At 36.1% G+C, this 20,958-nt stretch overlaps 1 protein-coding gene across 2 annotated transcripts in view; it reads right to left on the bottom strand.

Moving 5' to 3' along the window:
- Positions 1 to 20,958, bottom strand: part of TRPC4 (transient receptor potential cation channel subfamily C member 4) — a 222,597-nt gene that overhangs the window by 96,719 nt on the left and 104,920 nt on the right. For both annotated transcript variants that reach the window (XM_028837185.2, XM_015120957.3), the window contains exon 3: positions 12,138 to 12,656. Coding sequence is in view for 1 of the 2 variants with exons in the window: in XM_015120957.3 (XP_014976443.1) it covers positions 12,138 to 12,656 (519 nt within the window). In the remaining variant the exon portion in view is untranslated. The remainder of the gene's footprint in view (positions 1 to 12,137; positions 12,657 to 20,958) is intronic.

Below are 20,958 nucleotides of genomic sequence, written 5' to 3' on the forward strand. Positions count from 1 at the left end.
TATTTTGGATTTTGATAAAGGTTGCAAAGATAATAAAATTGTGATATAAAAGGGAATAATGGGTGGGAGAAAAGGATACCAATGGGATCGAGTGTTCTGGAAGTCTTCACTGAGAAGGTGATAATATGAGCTGACACCAACAGAGGAGCCAGCCGCACTTGCCCAATAGAGAGAAAGTGAGGGTAGAGGCCATGGGTTTGGAATGAGGACGGAAAGGTCACTGAATGTGCCTCCATATTTCATGCTCTTCTTTGCCTCCATGAAACTGCACAAAGTATTTCTTCCCCATATGCCTTTTTCTAACTTCTTTGCCTGAATAAATCCTATTTTTCCACTGAAACTCAATTAAGATGTTTTATTTTTAGGAAAGTCTCCCATAAAATCTCAAGGTTAGAAATATTTTCCTGGGCTTCAATAAGGTGGCTCTTGGAAATCTCATTTTGTTATCTAAGCAAGAGCAAAATTCCAGGTTGTAGGAAACTTCTGAAAGAAATTTGAACTTGGCCTGGGGCTTGCTGTCTTCTCGTTTTGCCATTCTTAGTTTTTGCACCAAAAATACACTTTTTGTGGAATTGCATTTAGAGACAGAGAGAAGATCTCTGTGGTGGGAGCTCCAATCCCCTCTGTTAGCCTCCTCTCGTGCTCCCTGTCTTAGCTACCAGCAAGATTTCCAGCTTCATCCCGGTGGTCAAAGAGAAGGACCACGTGTTTGAGATGATGGATATGCTAATTAGCCTGAGCTGATCACTACATACTCTATGTATCAAAACATCACTATGTACCCCAGGAATAAGTACAATTATTAATTGGCAATTAATAAGATAAAAAGAGGAGAATAAAGAAAAGGGCAAAAAGAGGTTTCAGGGCTACATGTCCCACAGTTGCCTGGGAAAATCACTGTTCATCGATAAGGGCATGGAGAAAAATAACAACAAGGTCCATCATTTAACACTTTATCGGTGCTGTGAAAAATAACAACAACAACGTCCATCATTTAACACTGTATCAGTGTTGTGAAGAATTTTTTTTTTCAGCAGGCTTTTACAAACAAGAAGGGAGCTAGCAAGGAACCATGGAGGATGGGCTTAGTTTGCTCCTTCTGTGCATGCAGAGGGCATGCCACTCCATGTTCCCTAGCACTCCGAAGGAGAAAGGGAATAGGGTGTGAAACAAAACCATAGAGCTATGTGATTGCTTTCCCTGTTCTATACCACCTAGAAGCCATCTGGAAACACACAGCTTCAGAATTCAGCTTCAGAATCACAAATCACCAAATTATAGCACAGGCATCATCAATCCTAGAGAGTTTTACTGTATGTCTTTGTTTCTAAAAATTCAAACAAAAGAATTAACCTCCATTTAGAAAAATTATGACTATGCCTAACAGGGTCAAAGATTAATGAGGGTGAGGAATAAGTAAAAATGTTCCCTCTCATATGAGTAATTTATGAGAACTTAAGCAGAAGTTTATATCTCAAAATCAACAAGTTTCTTGAGAACTATAACGTTTCAGTTTCATAAACTTCCAAAAGACTTCCAGGAAATATGTTGAATAGAATAAGCTGTTAAGCCCGTAACTCTAAAAGCTGGCAATTCTTGTGCTTTGTGATGAATGACAGAGAAAATATGGGTCACTAAATAATGACCTAAGAGAAAATAACCCTGAAGTATAAATGTGAACATTTTTACAACAGAAACAAGAGAAAGCCTTCTCCGTCACTGACAAACTACATGATTGTATCTGAATAATGGAAACCTAATGATCTTATTGCTAGCACTTTCTTTCTTGTCAATCATCATAGTCAGAAGTACCAGTTTTATGCTGAAAAGCAATTCATTTGAGGGCCAAGGGAAGGTATCCAATACACAATGCAGTTTATCAAAGATATTATCATTAGCCTAATGTTTTTGATTGTTGTTTTTGCTAAATGAAAGCTGTATCATAAAGAGCTGCTTATGTACATTTTCTCAGGTGAATAGAAGAGTACAGTTCCTTGAACATATATTTTTAAATATTTGTTTAAAGCAGTATCAAAGTTTTTATATCTAATTTAAAACTAAAATTTGCTGTTTTATGCTTTATAAGACACACTTGTCACTTCTTAAACAGTGCTGTTTGAAAGGACAAATTTATACAATGTTTTGGACACACACAATTTCAAATTTAACTGTGAGAAACAAAACACTTTCAGATAGGAATTAGAAGACAGTGGCTACATGTAACTTAATTAGCTGTAAAGACACTCATGCCGATTGAATTCCAAGCTCTAAAAACCTAGTGTTAAATTAAATGCCTAATGACTTGTCATAGTTTCATGACCCAGTCTGAAAAGTACTGAATAGGCATCTGCTTCTGCCATTATAGAGTGGCAGGACTGAGAGGTTTGGTCCCCAGGAGGGGGTGGGGTTAAAGCATTAGGGATTCTGTGATCCATGTTGCCTCTGCCTAGCAACGGCAGGTGTGTGCACAACCATGGAGAAAAGAGAGGCAGAGGTTCAGCAATCAGTCACTGAGCATGCTCTACAGAACAGCAGGAGAGAAAACTAAGCTATAGGAATTCTGCATTCTATTTTTCTTCTACAGACTTCACAATTCACATCGCTCAGTGTAGTCTCATGTATGAAAATCCTTTCTATGACTATAGCTAAGATTCTGAGGTGTATCAGTCAGGTTCAAAGGACATACATAACGAATGCCTACAGTATATTTTAAAATGCCATTCAGATGGGCAAGTTAATATCAAGTATGTACTACACAATGTAAGTTGCTTTGAAAGCCTATACTGGGAAGAGTTATTAAAGGCTGGGATGAAGTATATATTATTACTGTTTTGGTGACAATATATATCTTAATATAAATAGTTTGGAGTACTTACTATACCAATAGACTTAAGAAAAACAAACTTTTCCTTTCTTTTTTCTTTTTTTTTTGAGACAGGGTCTCACTCTGTCACCCAGGCTTAAGTGCAGTGGTGCAGTCATGGCTCACTGAAGCCTCAACCTCCTGGGCTCAAGTGATCCTCCCATCTCAGGCTCCCAAGTAGCTGGGAGTACAGACACACACCACCATGCCTGGCTAATTTTTTTATTTTTATTTTTTTGCAGAGACAAGGTTGCACCGTGTTGCCCAGGCTGGTCTCAAACTCCTGAGCTCAAGCAATCCGCCTGCCTTGGCCTCCCAAAGTGCTGGGCTTACAGACGTAAGCCAGTGTGCCCAGCCGAGACTTCTTTTTGATATTCAAAATAGTAATGTAACCCACAAGAAACAGTTGAATGTTTATAACAAGTATTAAAATGTTCAATGATGAAGCTAACACTTGCCTACAATTTCTGCTGCATAGTATATAGTGGAATCAGAAAATCATGCATTTTCTGCATATGCTTAGCCTTTCATATTGGGGGCCCAGGAACAGACAAAAAATAGTAGTAGTAGTAATAATAATAATAACAGATAATAATAGATAGCCACTCTTTCATGAGCAAATATGCAGGGAAATATGCTAAGCTCTGTACTTGCATTATCACATTTCATCTTCACAAGGCAACCTATTTTAGGGAAGAGAAAATAGAAATGCAAAGGATAAGTTGTCCAACGGTACATCCTTGATTACGAACAGAAAAGAGCATTATATCCAATTCATAGACCTTATTTATTTATTTATTCTATTTTATTTATTTGACGGGTCTCATTCTGTCACCCAGGCTGGAGTGCACTGCTACAATCTTGGCTCACTGCAGCCTCAACCTGCCTGGCTGCAGGTGATCCTCCCACCTCAGCTTCACGAGTAGCTGGGACTACAGGCACATGCTCAGCTAAATTGTTTTTTCTTTGTAGAGACGGAATTTTGCTTTGTTGCCCAAGTTGGTCTTCAGCTGCAAGGCTCAAGTGATCTGGCTTGCCTCGGCCTCCCAAAGTGTTGTGATTTCAAGAATGAGCCACCACAACCCACCTGTTCTTTTACTTTTAATATGATATTCTATTTGAACCACAGAGAGATGAGTTACTTGATACCATTAAAACATTTTCCCCATAGTTCCTAGACCTTTAGATGATCAGAAACTTACATGGAAGAAGATCTGTCTATTGTGTATGTACTACGAATGGAGAGGTTTCCTTTCTCTATGCCCTAGTCTACTTTTCCCAGGACAGGGAAAATGTTAATGTATGAGCCCTTTCCTTCTATGTGCCGATCAACAGCCATCAATAATTCCCTGCCTGGTTGTCTTTCCATTCCCCAGGTCTACTCCTCCATTTTAAATAGGATATTGATTTCCTACCAGACTCTTTCGTTTTGAAGATAGGGAAAATAAAGAAATGAAAGCTCTGAGAGTCCTGAGAGATGAGCAGGATGTACAGTAGGTAGAGAGGATGGCTTCTGGTTCTGGGAAGCCATAATAGAGTAAGGAAATGGCAGCGTGGACAGTGAGGAGAGGAGAAAGATGGGAAAAATTTGAAATAAGTTTCATGGGATGTCATGAGTGCAAGGACTTATTGAAGGCAAATTTCTGCATGCAAAGTGCTATGTTTAAAAACTGTCCGGGCAAGTTTGATAATCAGACACATTTGGGAGCCATTGTCTTCTCTACCTGAGAGAGTCAAGGAAATCTACAGAAGCTTGAAGTCAGAGGCGAAACTTTAATCGATAATTTTAAGTGGTGCTCAACCTTGATTGCACATTAGAATTATCTGGAGAGTTTGAAACTCAGAAAGTTTCAAAGATGCGGTGAATATCCCAGATGTTCTGATTTAACTAGTTTGAAAGTGGGATATATGCAGCAATGTAGTGTTTACAAACTTCCCAGGTGATGCTAATATGATCCAGATGAAACCCATTGCAATAGATGAACAAAGAAATAGGGCCGACCTCAAGAGATGCCTGATATAAAGGCCTAGAAGGGGAAATACTGCAACAATGTTATTAATGTTCCCACTTGGCTGAAATATAGACTCTAAGCAGTGATGGTGGGCATTAAGAAAGGTAAAACTGAAAAATTTAGGCAGAATCTACATAAGACTGCTGTGGCAGTTGGACTTTATGTGATAGACACTACAATGCTTAACACAGAACTCTAGTGATCAGATTTACAGTCACCCAAACTGAGGGTTTCTCTGGGCTTGGGATTTTCAATTGTATAACTGGGAAAGTTTTTCCTAGATCTGCCTTTCCAATAAATAAAATAAAACAAAAACCTTTAGTAGTGTTGTGAGTAATGTTTTGGAGGAGGTTAATATTAGAGGCAAGACATTCAACTGGAGAAGCAAAATGTGAAAACAAATAATAAAAGGAAAAATCAACATTTCTAATAAAGGAATGTTTCTACCATACCAAAGGGAAAACAATAACTAATTTTAACCGGGGTATAATTTAAGGGAAGGTTTTTCAGAGAAAGTGGTATTTGAAGGCACATTGGAGGACATGAATCTTTTCAAAGCAGTTTAAACATAGAAGAAGCATAAGGGAAAAGGACATGGTAATTGAATCTCATTCAGATAACCCAGTGTGTTAAATAAGAAAACCAAACTAAGGAAAAGGCTTTACCAACTTTACTTACATAAATGACTCAGCTATGAAGGGGAACACCATAAGGACTATGGTGTTTTCTCTCATGTTTCTCCCAGTAGTCTCTTTGCTCTCCTTCTCTGAGTTATTTGATGCCCATGAGAAAAAGTCTCCATAGCATGACTTTTTTTTTTTTTTTTTTAGATGGAGTCTCGCTCTGTTGCTTAGTCTGGAGTGCAGTGGCATGATCTCGGCTCACTGCAACCTCTGCCTCCTGGGTTCAAGCAATTCTCCTGTCTCAGCCTCCCGAGTAACTGGGATTAAAGGCACCCACCACCATGCCCAGCTAATTTTTGTATTTTTAGTAGAGACGGGGTTTCACTTTGTTGGCCAAGTTGCTCTCAAATTCCTGACCTCATGATCCGCCTGCCTTGGCCTCCCAAAGTGCTGGGATTACAGGTGTGAACCACTGCACCTGGCCAGCATGAGATTTTCAAACTTATTTTTTAAAACTTTTCATAGCAAGAGATATTTTTCCCCAAATTATATGTACTCTGTCAGCTACAGGCATAACAAAATATGAAAGGTATGTTTTACACATCCCAGACTAAACAAGGGTGAAAAAGGAGAAAAACAAAAGATGAAGACAGTCAGTGGTTAAATGGTCAGCTATGCTGTCAAATTTGTAGCAAGTGCAAAGGTCTAGCATGACTGCTGACCAGACACCAAAATCCACTGGATCTAGGAGGAGAGAATCACTGTTTCCCAACACCAATCCAAGGTCCTTATGAGATAGCAAGGATGCAACATTATCATTAACTTATCTGTGTGATTGTTTTAAAGATGGGTAGGGTACAACCTTGAAGGTTAGGAATTTCAAATCAAAAAATATGTAGAGAGAGATGTTATTGTCCCTCAACTGCTAACAGAAGCACAAAATGACATCTTGCTATAGATCTCAGATATGTAGATATCAGGTAGATAAAGAACATGAGTGGTATTTTTAATTTGTTTGTTGGTTGATTTTTAATATGAAGTTCATATTGTAGTAAGATTGGATTTAAATGATTATTTATTGCCTTTTCAAATAAAATTTGAATTAACCTGTTGGCTTGATAAACTTATCAAAAAAGAGTTTATAAAATGAAGGCCATGATATACAGACAAGTATGGTTCTAGGCAGTTTTAAGAAAACACAGTCTGCAGTGTCTGCTCTATTTGTTATTTAACTGGTTTAGCACTCTTGCGATGCACCCCAACTCTCACCCAAGGTGTCCCTTGGTTGTTAAAACTATACCCTATGTGTTTCCTGTGTCCCTAGATTCTCCCCCACCTCCCCTGTCTCCTTTCTGACAGCAGTCTTGTTTCTCGCTTTCATATCAAGGGGTTTGAAATAAATCAAGAAACAGAACCAAGAATCTTGAGATTAAGAGAGCTTTAAGGAGCCTGTAATTCTGGAATATTCCAAATCAATTTAGTTTACCATGCCATGGATAGTGTCTGATTGACATGAATCTCTTCATATTTTCTCCATTCCCCCAACACTGGATAAACAGAAGGTTAGGAGGTCATGAGCCAGAGGGCTGTTCAAATGTTGATTTTTCTCCTTCTTCAACAATCCCATTAATGTATGGGACAAAACCCAGATTAGTTCCAAAGTTTAAGCTAATGTTGCAAAGCTGCTGAAACACCTTCATGAAAGGGAAAGACTATATATATATGTGTATATGTATGTATATATGTATGTATATGTGTATATATGTATGTGTATATATGTATATGTGTGTATATACACACACATATATACACACACATATACACATATATACATATATATATCTTATACTATTTACTGTGTAGAGATTACTTTTCACTTAAATTTGAAACGCTATAGAGAGTTTGAATTGTAATGTTTTTAGACAGAATAATGTATTTCCTTTCTTTTATTGTTATTCAACATCTAGGCTACTCTGCCTCTTAATTAGTTACTTCACAATATTGTGAATCGTGTACTTAAAACTAGGGAAGGTCTTTGCTGTAAAAAATAGTTAAGAAGTGCATTAAGCTTCCCATTCACCTTTAGTAATCTTACAAATATTAGGCAAGAGGAATGACTACATGAAAGTAATTTTAACTGCCACAGACTCTGCATCTGCAAAAATCATGCCAGAATCCAAAGGACAAGTTCTTTGTCTAAGACATGTCCTCAGTCATACCTCGCCTTTATGTTACACTCAGGGGAAGAATCAGTTTTAAGGGTATGAGTACATGCTTTTTGTTTCCAGCTTCCTTTGATATTATTCATTTAGATGATTGACATTGGGATGGGAGTGCTTGGTCAAGGGAGCAACCTTAAACCTTAAACCTGTCCCATCGCAGAATGGTACTTGAAAGATTTTTGTTTGACATGGAAACATAAAAGTGGAGTAAGAAAGAAAGGAAAAGCAGGCTTCACACTCTCTGAAGAAATCAAGTCCTTCATCACAATGTGAAAACAAAGAAAACTTCACATTGAAATGCAAAGCTTTCATTACAGGGGAGCTGAGTCATAAAATAAATTCATGTGCTCAACGAAACTAGGCTAGTAGCTTCAGTTTTCTCAGGTTTACCCAGTGTTCGGTAGGATGATGTCTGGGTGGAGGCAATATGGTGTGATGGTTAGAGCAAAGTTTTTGTAGTTAAGATCTGGATTTGCAATCTGGCCCCAATATTTAACAGAGTAACACTGCACATTATATAACCCTCTGTGACTCTGACTTTTTCATGAAAAAACCAACAACAAATAGTTCATACTTCAGAAGTGTATTTGGAGGTTTAATATAATAAACAATGCAAACAACTTAACCCAGTTGCTAAAATACATTCATTTGAATTGATACATGATGTTTGTTCTACTAATATATGATCAATACAATTACAGCATCATTAGCCTATAATTAATAGAAATAATAAAATTCTTCTTTCTATGATGCTACTGCTTAGAAAGAATATATAAAATGAAAATGTAAAAATATCTATGGCATGCAATTAACACAGAGCTTTCCCTTTGGATGAAATTAGAGAAGTGCCAGAACAAGTCTGCAATCAGATCCTGGCAACATTAATTGTTTTAATATGTTGATTCATAAGGAAACTGTTATTAGGAGATTAAACTAAACAGTGCAATTTATTCAGGCAAAGAAACATGCAGAGAACCATCCAGATCTAAGAGCATCCGTGACTTCATTCAGGTGCATTCATCACCTAGCACCTTCTGTATGTCAGGGGCTACAGTATGACTGGTGAGTAAGATGGATGTGTTCCTGACACCGCCTAGAGGAGGAGATGGAAAAGTAATAACACAATGCAATTTAGGGTGTGTATAATGAGGACATTTATCCAAGAGAGTCTATGGAGGGGTTTGCTTCATAGAATGCTCCTGGGGTGAGACAAGACGTGAGATGATCTTTAAAAAGTGTGCAGGACTTAGCTATGTGAATGAAGGGTAATGAGAAAGCATTCCAAATCCTGAGAGATGGACTAAAGACAAACCTCAGACTTGTTTAGACCAAATCAAGGAAAACTTTTGGTAAGAAAGATATGAAGCAAGACATGCTAAAGCAGAGTTTTCTTTAAGGCACATGATCTTACTAGAAAACCTTTAATATTTGAATTTAATAATTTCTGAATAACCTAAGAATACATGCTGTAAAATACAACTTATGATTTTAAAAGGTATATATGAAAGTAAAATGTTATTCCTGAATTTTTAAAATTATGCTATCAGTTATCCAATGTTACTTTGCTTTGGGAAAATCATCAATCTGAGAAAAACATGCTCTTTGAAAGTAAACGCAAGATACTCCAGAACAACTGTGTAAGATTTCATTTTCATTTTTTTCTCCATTGAAATCTCAAAACATTTTGAAAGGAAAAAAATACCATACAATGTCTTTTAAAATTGTATCTTTTGGGGAGGATTGCTTGAACCCAGGAGTTTCAGATCAGCCTGGGCAGCATAGCAAGACACCATATCTAGAAGAAAATTATCTTTTAAAAAATAGTACTAATTCTTATTTTTTTGTTACATGCTAGATGTTTTTTGCTCTCTTTTATCTTGTGTTATTAGGCTCTATCACCCTTCCATAACTCCATATTAGCAAGAATACAAACATCTTGAGGGAAGTGTTAGAAATTATCAAATGTCTTGCATTGCTTTGCTTCTTACATACTGAAGATAGGATTAGAGTTATGGCTTTTTCATAGGTTTTGACATTGAATGCACTTTTTATACTTATACAGAAGAACATAGGCAAAGAAAACATGTTCAGAAAGGAAGAACATTTTTAGTGGTTCAGGAACAAAATGAAGAACATATATTCAATGTTTTATTGTCTCTCCTAATAGACTATAAGCTGTATGAGAGCAGAGACCTGACACCAGGGAATCCCAAGTGCCCCGTGCGTTGCCTGGAATGTGTTCTGTGAAATACATGTTGAAAGAGTTATTAAGGAAATTAATACATGACCAAAGTGTACTAAATGCTTTTTAGTTAAAAATATAAATATGCAAGAAATTCAAATTACAATTTCTATCTCGAACAACTCTTTGACAGGAATTTGGCAGCGCCAGTTAATGTAATATCATTGACAGCATTCTGTTATGAGGATATGGTAAAGGAGTTTATGAGTATTTTGTTCCCAGGCTTTCACAAAAGTTATTGTGGCCAAAGATGACGTTAAATCAGCTCTGATGGCATGATCAAAATGAGTGCAGGCAAAAAATAAATCTGAGTTCATTCACTGGCTGCAGAGAGACCTAAAGAGCAACAGGTGAGCAGAGCAGGCTGATTCTGGGTTTTCTGTTTCATTTCATGAATTGCACATCTTGGGAACTTTATTCCATTCAACGTTTGTAGGATAATGTTAACACTAACAGCTATGGCATAAGAGAAAATCTTTGCAATCATCGTGTCGATTCTTTAAACCCCTTCTCCAAAGAAAAATTAAAGAAAGCAAAGCATACTACTGTGCTAATATGGACCTTTAAGAAGATTCAGGCCACATTAATATCTCAATATCGTTCAAGTCTAAAGTCTATAATGACTTCTTATCTTCCCATTTACCACTTTGAACATCTTTCATCAATGTAGCTTATCGTTGTGAAGTAAAATTATTCTAGTTCATTTAAAATGTTAGATCTCTGAGTCTAAAACATAAAAACCTAAGAAACTGAGTTAATACTGCTGACATGGACTCAAAATAGCAAAGGTGATTTTAGAGTTAGAGGGAACGGACACAAAAGAAGCTGTTCACTTCACTATTAAGAAAAAAGTTCATTTCATCTTATTTCTGGCTCCCATAACAACCAGATCAGCTTAACTAATCACATAACTAGAGGAAAAAATTGAGAAAGCAAATTCAGGCATCTTGAGCCTTGAGTATTTAGTGAGTAGCAACAGACAAAGTAGCCAGGGCTTACATGGGATCATCAAGGCCAAATTCAAGAGAAACTGAGTGCATTTTACAATTTAGAAGTCTTTTACTTTTTCTCTTTCGTTTTTCATCTTACATAGCATTTCCAAGTATTGTTCTGGAATAGAAAATTGCTATCATTTAAGGGTGAACAGAGAACCAATATTTTCTTCAGATAGAAGTAAACAGTCTTTTGAGAACTCACTCAAACACAAAGCAATTATGCTGGGCGATTAAGGTTAAGAGGTATGAGATTACGTTATTTAATATAGCATTTTTAATTTATGGACATTTTACAATAAATTTATTACTCCCTTGCAATGAACTTATTTGGTTTCTTATTCCTGACAAATCAAAAAACTGAGCAAGACATGAGAAAAGTTTTAGTACTTATATCTGCTATTGTACTAAAGTATTTTATTTTATTAAGAATTTATAATAATGTATTTATTGATATAAATAAAACAATACTATATAATTTACTAAGAGTCTTCATACATCCACATATTTCACACTTCCTAAAAACCTATGAGGAAAATGTTGTCTATGTATACAGCTGTCACCAAGCACCTGTGGGGGATTGGTTCCAGGACCTCATGCAGATACCAAAATCCATGGCTGCTCTAGCCCTGCAGCAGTTGGCCCTACAGGATCCATAGATAGGAAAAAATCAGCCTTCCATATATGAAGGTGCCACATCCTATGAATGCTGCACTTTCCATCCACATTTGATTGAACCCAAGGATGCAGAACCTGCTGATACAGAGGGCTGAATCATATATATATATATATATATATATATATATATATAAAATCCATTAAGCAGGTGAGAATACTGAAGCTTAAGGAAATCTATCTGTGACCCTCTAAAGTTACAAGACTTATAAATAGCAGAGCCAGAAATCTCAGTCTGGACATACTAAAATTCATTAGCTTTTCCATTATACCGTACTCAATGTGTACATTTTAACACAGAGGCCAAAAACATCAATTATTAAACAATTTATTACCACTCTTCAATGTGATTCATAATTATTAATCCAGCAGACAATAAATGTCATCCACTTACAGCTGAATAGAAAATGCTCTAAAACTCAAAACTAATTTTGTGAGTAGCAGTTTGCTTCACTGTGTGTGATTAAATTCTATGGCATTTTGATGGATCAAGTCTGGCAACACTCACCTCTTTTTGACGGTACTTAATGGCCAACTTTAGTCTTGCAAGATCATTTCCACTTTGTTCTTCTATGAGACTATTGTCATCTCGGTAATTAAGAATGATTTCCAGTTCTCTGGAACTTCTTGTCTGATCCAGTAGGTCCTTAGCAAATTGTTTGCACTGCCGTGACAGCTCTTCATACTCCGACTTGAATTCATTTTCCACCTTGCTCAGTTCCTGAAGCTCCCAACTTAACTGAAAGGCTGTGAGAAAAGGATCTTCGCTTGACAGTGCAATGAGAGAGGGACTGGCCAAGGCCTTGTAGATGTTGAGTCTGGAGCGGGAGTGACGGAGGCTGTCCACATCTGAACTGGACACGCATTCCACACAGTTACAGCGGACCTCGTGCGGTCGAGGCACCGAGACTCCTTTCTGAACCAGGAGTTTTATTATCTCATAATTGTTTGTATGGGCTGCCAAAATGATTGGTGTAATGTCCGGAGTGAATTCAGAGAACTGCTTATCAAGCAGTATAGGAGGCACCTAAAAAAAAAAAAAAAAAAAAAAAAAAAAAAGGCAGAGGTGATGAATATTTATTCACTTGTTCAAGCCCATGAATTTCATATACCATGCTACAGCAATATGGAACAGGGTTCATATGCCTTTGGCCAGTTTTTTTTTGTTTGTTTGTTTTTTGTTTTTTTTTTTTTTTTGCAGGAGAGATATGGCCTTTTCCCCTACAAAAGATGACACAAAATTGGGAAAAAAAAAAAAAACCTTTCCAATATGATACATTATTCTTTTTTTAATCTGAGTTATGACATTTTACAGCATTTTAAAATAGGTGGTTATGGAAACTTTACTTGATGAAAGTCTTTCTTTCTTTTAAATAAGCCCAACTTGTGTTCTGGCTGACAACCTTTGCTTTGCTTTCTCAGAGATGTTGACGTCCTAAATAATCAAGAAATACACTCAAAAACAGCTAATGATTTGTTTTAAACCCAAGCTCTTTCTCTGCAGTAGAAGTCCTTTAATTCCTCAATTAGGTCTTGTCTTTTGTTTGATTTTACTGTGTTTTAGCTTCTGCTTTCCTATCATTCAGCCTAGTGACTAAATGTGGCAATAAAAATAAGTGGGCTGGCCTCATGCTTCCTCCTTTCATCTGTGCTTTTCGGGTATATTTTCCAGATGACAAGAGGTGCTCCATAGCTAGCATTACCGTTTTATTAGAAATAAGCCAAGCATTGAGTCAAGTCAGCAATGTGAATTCCACTGAGTCAGGTCACCGATGTGTTTATGCATGACTTCCTTTGGGTTATACTCTAGGGATGGTAATGATGAAAATAATAATAGCCGCTATTTAGTAAGCATCTGCTAGGTACATTAACCCTCACCCTTTATTATTCACATTTTATGGATGTAGTTCCTCAGTGAGTAAGTGGAAGGCCTGCAATTTGACCTGCAATTTCCATATACTTTAAAGACCTTATATAATAAACACAGATTCACCTGTCTGACACCCAAGCCCGAGTGAATTGCACTGCACTATGTTGCTTTAGCACTTTTAGTTTTTTATTTTCGCTGGCACAAAGCCATAGAGGCATTTATGAAAAGTAAATGCTACATAAGGGCAGTTAAACAGGCATGGCAGAAAAAATGATGATGCACGCCACATTGAAATATGCTGCTGGAAAAATGAAGGAAACCACAAAAGGATCAGAGGAAAACCATGTGGAGAAAAATGACACCCATGATGACATTTCACTAATGCTACTTTTAAATATAGGTACATTTTTATATGAGGATAATTACATACATTTTAAAGTCATCTGGCCATATAGGATATCCCTTGGTTTCACCAGAAACACTAAAGATAATAGGAATGAAATGATCTGTTTAAAATTTTCTTTACAGAGGTATGCAATTATTTAATAGTGAAGATGGTAATAAACACTTTTTGAAATGTGCCTGTGAATACTAGGGTGACCACACTGCCTGTTAAGATAGTGTTTTACATTTGTGCACTTTGAGGCCACTATGAAGGTAAATAAAGATTCCTTGGTCACAAGCACTGCAATCTCGTGTCAGGAAATCTGATAACCAAGATGGCTCCTAAGTGATTAAGGTTTGTCAAGTGGATGCAGTGTGCATCTACCTGACAAAGTGAGAATTCACATCCCAGGTAAGACTGAGTGGGACAACTCAAGATTTCATTGTGCTGTTCAGAATGGTACAAAATTTACAACTTATGTATTATTTCTGGAATTTTCAATTTAATATTTTTGGACCAGAGTTGAGTGTTGGTAACTGAAACTGATGAAAGTAAAACTTTGGATATGAGGGGACTACTGTACTTTTAGTGTTTTCTGTGGCAGACAATGAGGGAAGACAAAACAATGTAACTAAATAATTTCCTATATTAGATGTATATTTAAGTGACAGATGTAATTTGCAGGCAATTTCTGGATTCAGTACAATTTCATCTTGTATTTCTATGCTTTTTAAGCTGTTAAGAATTTGAAATGTATTAGCCATAAAATATATCTTTGTAGAATGTTGCAGAAAATTTTATTTTAAAAATAAGTATAATATATCCATACTGAATAGCACACATTATTTTCAAAAAATAACAGTGTAAAAGTATTAAAGAGAGATATAGTAAGTTTATTAAAATATGTGAGAATATACCAAGAATAAATCTGCTGTTTGAGTTTTAATACTCAATAAACCATTGCATATTTTAATTTTTAAAAATATAAGAACATTTATAACTATAAATGTATCTAATTTTTATGTCTTATAAGAAACATTATTTTTGAAAATGATTTTTCAGTGGAACTATTCTATAGATCCACTCATAAGAATTGATTGGTCAGTAATTATATGGTTTGGCTTTGGGTCCCCACCCAAATCCCATCTTGAATTGTACTCCTCATGTATAGAGGGATATAGTTGGTGAGCAGTGATTGGATCATGGGGACGACTTCTCCCATGCTGTTCTTGTAATAGAGAGTTCTCACAAGATCTGGCTGTTTGATAAGTGTCTGGCACTTCCCCCTTCTTGCTCTCACTCTCTCCTGCTGCCATGTAAGATGTGCCTTGCTTCCCTTTTGCCTTCTGCCATGATTATCAGTTTCTTGAGGGCTCCCCAGCCATATGGAACTGTGAGTTAATTAAACCTCTTTCCTTTATTAATTACCCAGTCTCAGGTAGTATCTTTACAGAAGTGTGAAAATGGACTAGTATAGTAAATAACTATTTTTAAATTATATAATTATAATTATTTTAGAGCTTACTCTTACTCTAAAATGTATTCTAAATTTAACATTATATGTTGTCTTTACCACTAATTGCCTGGCACCCAGCTGGTCATAGAGTGTTAGACATCAGGAACTGATTGTCTTAGCTGGACTCCACGGGGGACTCTGCTGGGACCCTGACTCAGCCAGGCAGGCAAACTATTAATGTTTATCTAGGTCTCAGGAGACAGGTTTGCATCCTCTCCGATTGCGTGAAGACAATAAAAACCGAACAAAAGTGTTTTAAGAAAATAATTGCCTGTTATGGAGTACTAACTACATGCCTACATCAATTATTACATGGTTTTTGAAAGCCTGAGGTTTTCTTATTCTCTCATCACTTCTACATTTGTTATATTGCATTCTTCTACGTATGAAAGTTCTCCCTCTTCTCCTTTTTGTTGTTGGATATTGCTGTGACCCCATGAATTCTTTCTTTTATTTAATATATTATGATTCATTGCTGTCACTATTCATTTTATGCTTGTTATTAAAGTATAACATACATATACCAAAATGCATAAATATTAATATACAGCTTGATGACTTTTAAAAATCTGAATATGCTTAGGTAACACAACCCAGATTAAAACCTAGAAGAGTGCCTGCACCTCACAAGCCTCCCACTTGTTACTCTTCTCAGTTATTACTTTTCTCAGATACACTCACAGATTTAATGGTTATCAGTATAAGTTACTTCCATGCACTTTTCAAATTTTATATAAATAGAATCACAAAATATGTGCTCTTTATGTCTAGCTTTCTTTGTTCAACTTTAGTTCTTTGAAATATATTCTTCTTATTAGTAGCAAAAACTGTTTTTTCAATTCTGCAAAATACTTCAATTGCTATTTTATTTCATTTCATCGTTGATGACATTTTTGTGGTTTGCAGGCTGGGGCCATTAAGAATATTGCTCTTATGCACATTTTATTTCTGGTTTGAAAATGAGAGGAAAATGTACGTGTATGTTGATCCTGTATATTGGGATGGAATTTTCTTGTCACACAGTTTTCTTAAGCACTTACACCAACTTGTCCGGCCACCGCAATTATACTTGGTTTTATTTATTATATTTATGCCATATACAAATAATTTCTTATTTATTATCAAAAATGAGTGTTGAATTTTGTCTAATGCCTTTCCTGTTTCAATGGATATAATCATATAATTGTCCTCCTTAGTCCTAAAAGTATGGCAAATTATATTAACGCATTTCTGAATATTGAAACATTCTGGCCCGAAATTATTCCCACATGGTCAAATGCATCATGTTTTTACTTTGGCAATTTTTTTAAATTTTTTTACTATTTTTGTATTTTAAGTTCTGGGATACATGTGCAGAAGTGCAGGTTTGTTACATAGGTATACATGTGCCATGGTGGTTTGCTGCACCCATCAACCCGCCATCTACGTTAGGTATTTTTCCTAATGCTGTCCCTCCCCTAGTCCCCCACCCCCTGACAGGCCCCAGTGTGTGATGTTCCCCTCCCTGTGTCCATGTGTTCTCATTGTTCAACTCCCACTTATGAGAAATATTTTGGAATCGATTTTCCTAAGTGAGATGGATTTCTAATCTTCACTGTGCTGTCTTTATCAAGTTTTGGTATCAATGTGAAGTTTTCTTCATTAAAAGAATAAGAATGCTTTCCCCCTGAATGTAGTCTACTAGTAGCCTCCACCTGCTAACTGGTCCAGGTTCTTCCTCAGTTTTGAAACACAGGAACAATGGAGGACCAAGCAGAGTCGATGGACAGGGCCCAACTATTTCCACCCAGCATAGGACATGGCTCATTAGGCAGCCGTATCCTCTGGAGCTCCTGTTTACAGCGGCAGGAACATTCGTCAGCTCTGCATCGTGACTTCCGCTTCTCAGTCCTGTTTCCTTTGCTTTTAATTTCAAAGATGCTATTCGAAATATACACAAATGTAAGAAAATGTACATTTTATTTTTGCTTTGAAAATGAGAAAAGAGAGAAAGAAAGAGAGAGAAGGGTCTGATAAAAGACTTTATGGTTAACCAGCTAATAAAATAGAAGCTTTAATAAAGGAAAGGGGGACCCTATGGTTACTATAAAATTATTAATATAAAATGTAAACCATCCTAAAGAAAAAGATGGGTCTTTGGGATCTTCAATTCTTTCCCTCCACTACTGCAAATGTGATTTTTCTAATATAGCAAACTGTTCAGGCAATTCCCTTTCTTAAAATGGTTTATAATTACTTTGATTGATTCAATAATTTATTCATATATTGAATCAACAAATATTTACTGAGTCTATTGTCTGGCACTGCATTAGATGTAGAGAATTAAGAAAACTGAAGATAAAGCAGTTCAAATCCTTACAGAGATGACTGTCGTATTTGACAGAAAAGTGGAACACAGATTTCCTGTATCTCCCAAGCAAACTGAATCAAATGTTTATTTGCTTCAAATCCAACATCATGGTAGGTATCATGAGAAATACACAGAAAAGTAAGAAATGAGTATGTGCAGTGTCACATCCGATGATAACCAAATTTTAATCTGAAATTTTCATTTCTGAAAATTTGCCAAGTACTTTCCAAAATCTCAGGGTAGTTTTTCTGCTTTATATATATATCCTATATTGGACTGGCAGAGTTAGAATACAATAATAACTGTAGAAATACGCTATAAGCCCTAGAACATAGCAATTATTTGCTAAATATAGGTTTTTTTGTTCAGTACTAACAAGAATACGGTACTGCGCAACATTTTACTTTCCTTAGCAAGAAGCGAATAATTGACATACTTGGAGCAGAAAACTGCAGATGCAAACTGTTCTTTTGGAAGTGTTAGAACTTTCAGGCTACCATTCTTTTTCTACTTGGCAAAGTGCCTAGCAGATAGGTGGTGTTCCATAGATGACATATCGATTTATTCTGCACACAGGTGACTGCCATTTCCCTAGGGTGAAGCCACTAAATCAGATTTCCAAGCCTTCCAATTGGAAACTGAGTCAATCTCGGACGACAAGGAAGGGCAGATCACAGACAGTGAAACAATGCAAGGTAAAGTGACCCCCTTAAGATTTTGCTCTCAGGAACGAATCTCTCTCTAGAAAGACCAAAACACCACTTCTGCCCCTCTCCCCCTCCCAGACCCTTTTTCTTTGCTAAGTTTTCCTGGCTCTCCTTTCAGAATGTCCTAATGTTACAGCCCTTCATTTGTACACGAATGGTCTTTGGGGTATATAGAGACTTAAATTCCCCAGTCCTTTTCCCTAGATGGCTGGTACATTTAGCTTATTTCAGATGTTATGTCCCAGGATTACAGATTTGCAGGTGCTCAAACAAAAAAGAAAATAAAGAAAATAACTTCACTAAATCTTATAACAATAAATCAGGTCACTTTAATGCCTTTCAATTTATTAACAAATAATTACTATACATGAGCAATGTACAAGGCAATGTGCTGGTAGTAAAAACGTGTTTTGCCCTCTAGAAACATAATGGAAAATTCCTCTCTCCCTAAACACACACACACACGCGCGCGCGCGAGCACAGTATAATAATACTTTTTTTTTTTGAGACGGAATCTTGCTCTGTTGCCCAGGCTGGAAGTCTAAAATATAAGTCATTTGACTTCAGAAACATTTAGAAAACCCAGAAAACCCTTTGTCATGCTTCGTTCTCAACACAGTCTATTTTCTATCTCAATCCCTCTCCTTTGCTTTATTCAATGTCTCCCATATGTACTCTTCCTCCTTCCTTTTGTGGTTCCATTGTTACAAGTAAAGAGCACATTTTTCTAACACATAAAATAAACAGGCCATTGTAGGCACTCAGTAACTATTACTTTTCCATTAACTTTTCTTCTTAAATTTATAAAGTTTTCCATCTAGTATATTTAAGGACATAACCCTGCAGATGAAAATCACACTGTGTTTTATTTATTTTGCTGAAGTAAAATCTATAGACATAAAGGCATTACACCCAGGGAAACATTTTTGCATTAAATGATATACTCACATTACTAAGAAGCAAACCACATACTCCAAACAAACTACTTTTTAAAAATAAATTCCAAGTTATTGAATCACATATTTCAGTCAGCAATCTATAACAATAGTAGAAGAGGCAATTAAAAGAGGATCCTGAAATTAAACCAAATAAATCCCCCTGTTTTTTATATTGCGTAACTAACCATAGGGTTGCTTTGGCTTTTATTCTGTCCAAACTTTATAAATTTATCTGTTCAACATTTTTTTCTCAATTTTACTGCAAGACTAGTTACATTAATAACTGTATTATTTTGATAACATACAGCATTAAATATTATTGACGTATACAAGTAATCCATTAACTTAACTTATAACTGATTGCTATTCTTAAAAGGTATCTACATATTTCATTCACCCTGAAGCGACTCAGCACCAATCTGAAGCACCTATTTTAAAATACAGAGTCTGATGTTTTACCTAAATGTATTAACTTTTGCCATTAAAAGTAATGTCAAATACGTCATAGAAATTTATCTCTGTCACTAAAATATACGTGTTTGAACCATTATTAATACTGAAGTCAAAAATTTTGGAGAGAAATTCATTCTGAAGTGACATTCATACAATTTAAGGGTATTCAATCTATTAAATTCAGTTTTTACAAAATAGGTTATATTGAGTAAAAACAGTTTGCTGACATAATACTGTTTGGTGTACCCTAGATTTTAAGAATAAATGGATACATATTCTAACCTGGCTCTTTAAAAAAAAAAAAAAAAAAAAAAGAAAAGAAAAGAAAAGAAATAGGATCTTACTCTGTGGCCCAGGCTGAACTGTAGTGGCATAAACACCAATCACCTCTTTCCTGGGCTCAAACAATCCTTTCCCCTCAGCCTCCCAAGTAATTGGGACTACAGGCATAGCACCACCATACCTGGATAACTTTTTATTTTTTGCAGAGACAGAGTCTCACTATATTGCCCAGGCTGGTCTCAAACTCCTAGGCTCAAGTGATCCCCCTCCCCTCAGCCTCCCAAGTAGCTGGACCACAGGCACAGCACCACCACGCCTGGATCATATTTTTGTAGGGACAGCATCTCACTATATTGGCCAGGCTGGTCTTAAACTCCTAGGCTCAAGTGATCCTCCTACCTCAGCCTCCCAATGTGCTGGGATTACAGGCGTGCACTCACTTGGCTCTATTTTTAATTAGCGATACAATCCTGTGAAAGTCTCTTAAGATATTAAGGGGCATTTTTTATATGCAAAGGAATATCCCTTGAAACATGAAATTTCTGTGACTCAAATGCCTTTTTAAAGTTCTAGATGATAGTAAAATAATAGAAACTTTATGAAAAAGGTGTTTCTTTTTTCAAGGGCTTCAATAAAAATGTGCTAAATTATTTAGTTGCCCCTTGTGTTTAGTATCATTGTTTTACTCTAATATATCAAAAGCAACACTTAAAAAAACCCTCAGGATAATAAGTATAAAATTTATCTCTTTCATATACAGAGACTGATTTCTAATTCAAATCAACACAAGAAATTTCAACTTAAAGTTATATTTAAAATTTTATATAG

Source organism: Macaca mulatta, chromosome 17 (genome assembly GCF_049350105.2).
Source record: "Macaca mulatta isolate MMU2019108-1 chromosome 17, T2T-MMU8v2.0, whole genome shotgun sequence".
Taxonomy (NCBI): domain Eukaryota; kingdom Metazoa; phylum Chordata; class Mammalia; order Primates; family Cercopithecidae; genus Macaca; species Macaca mulatta.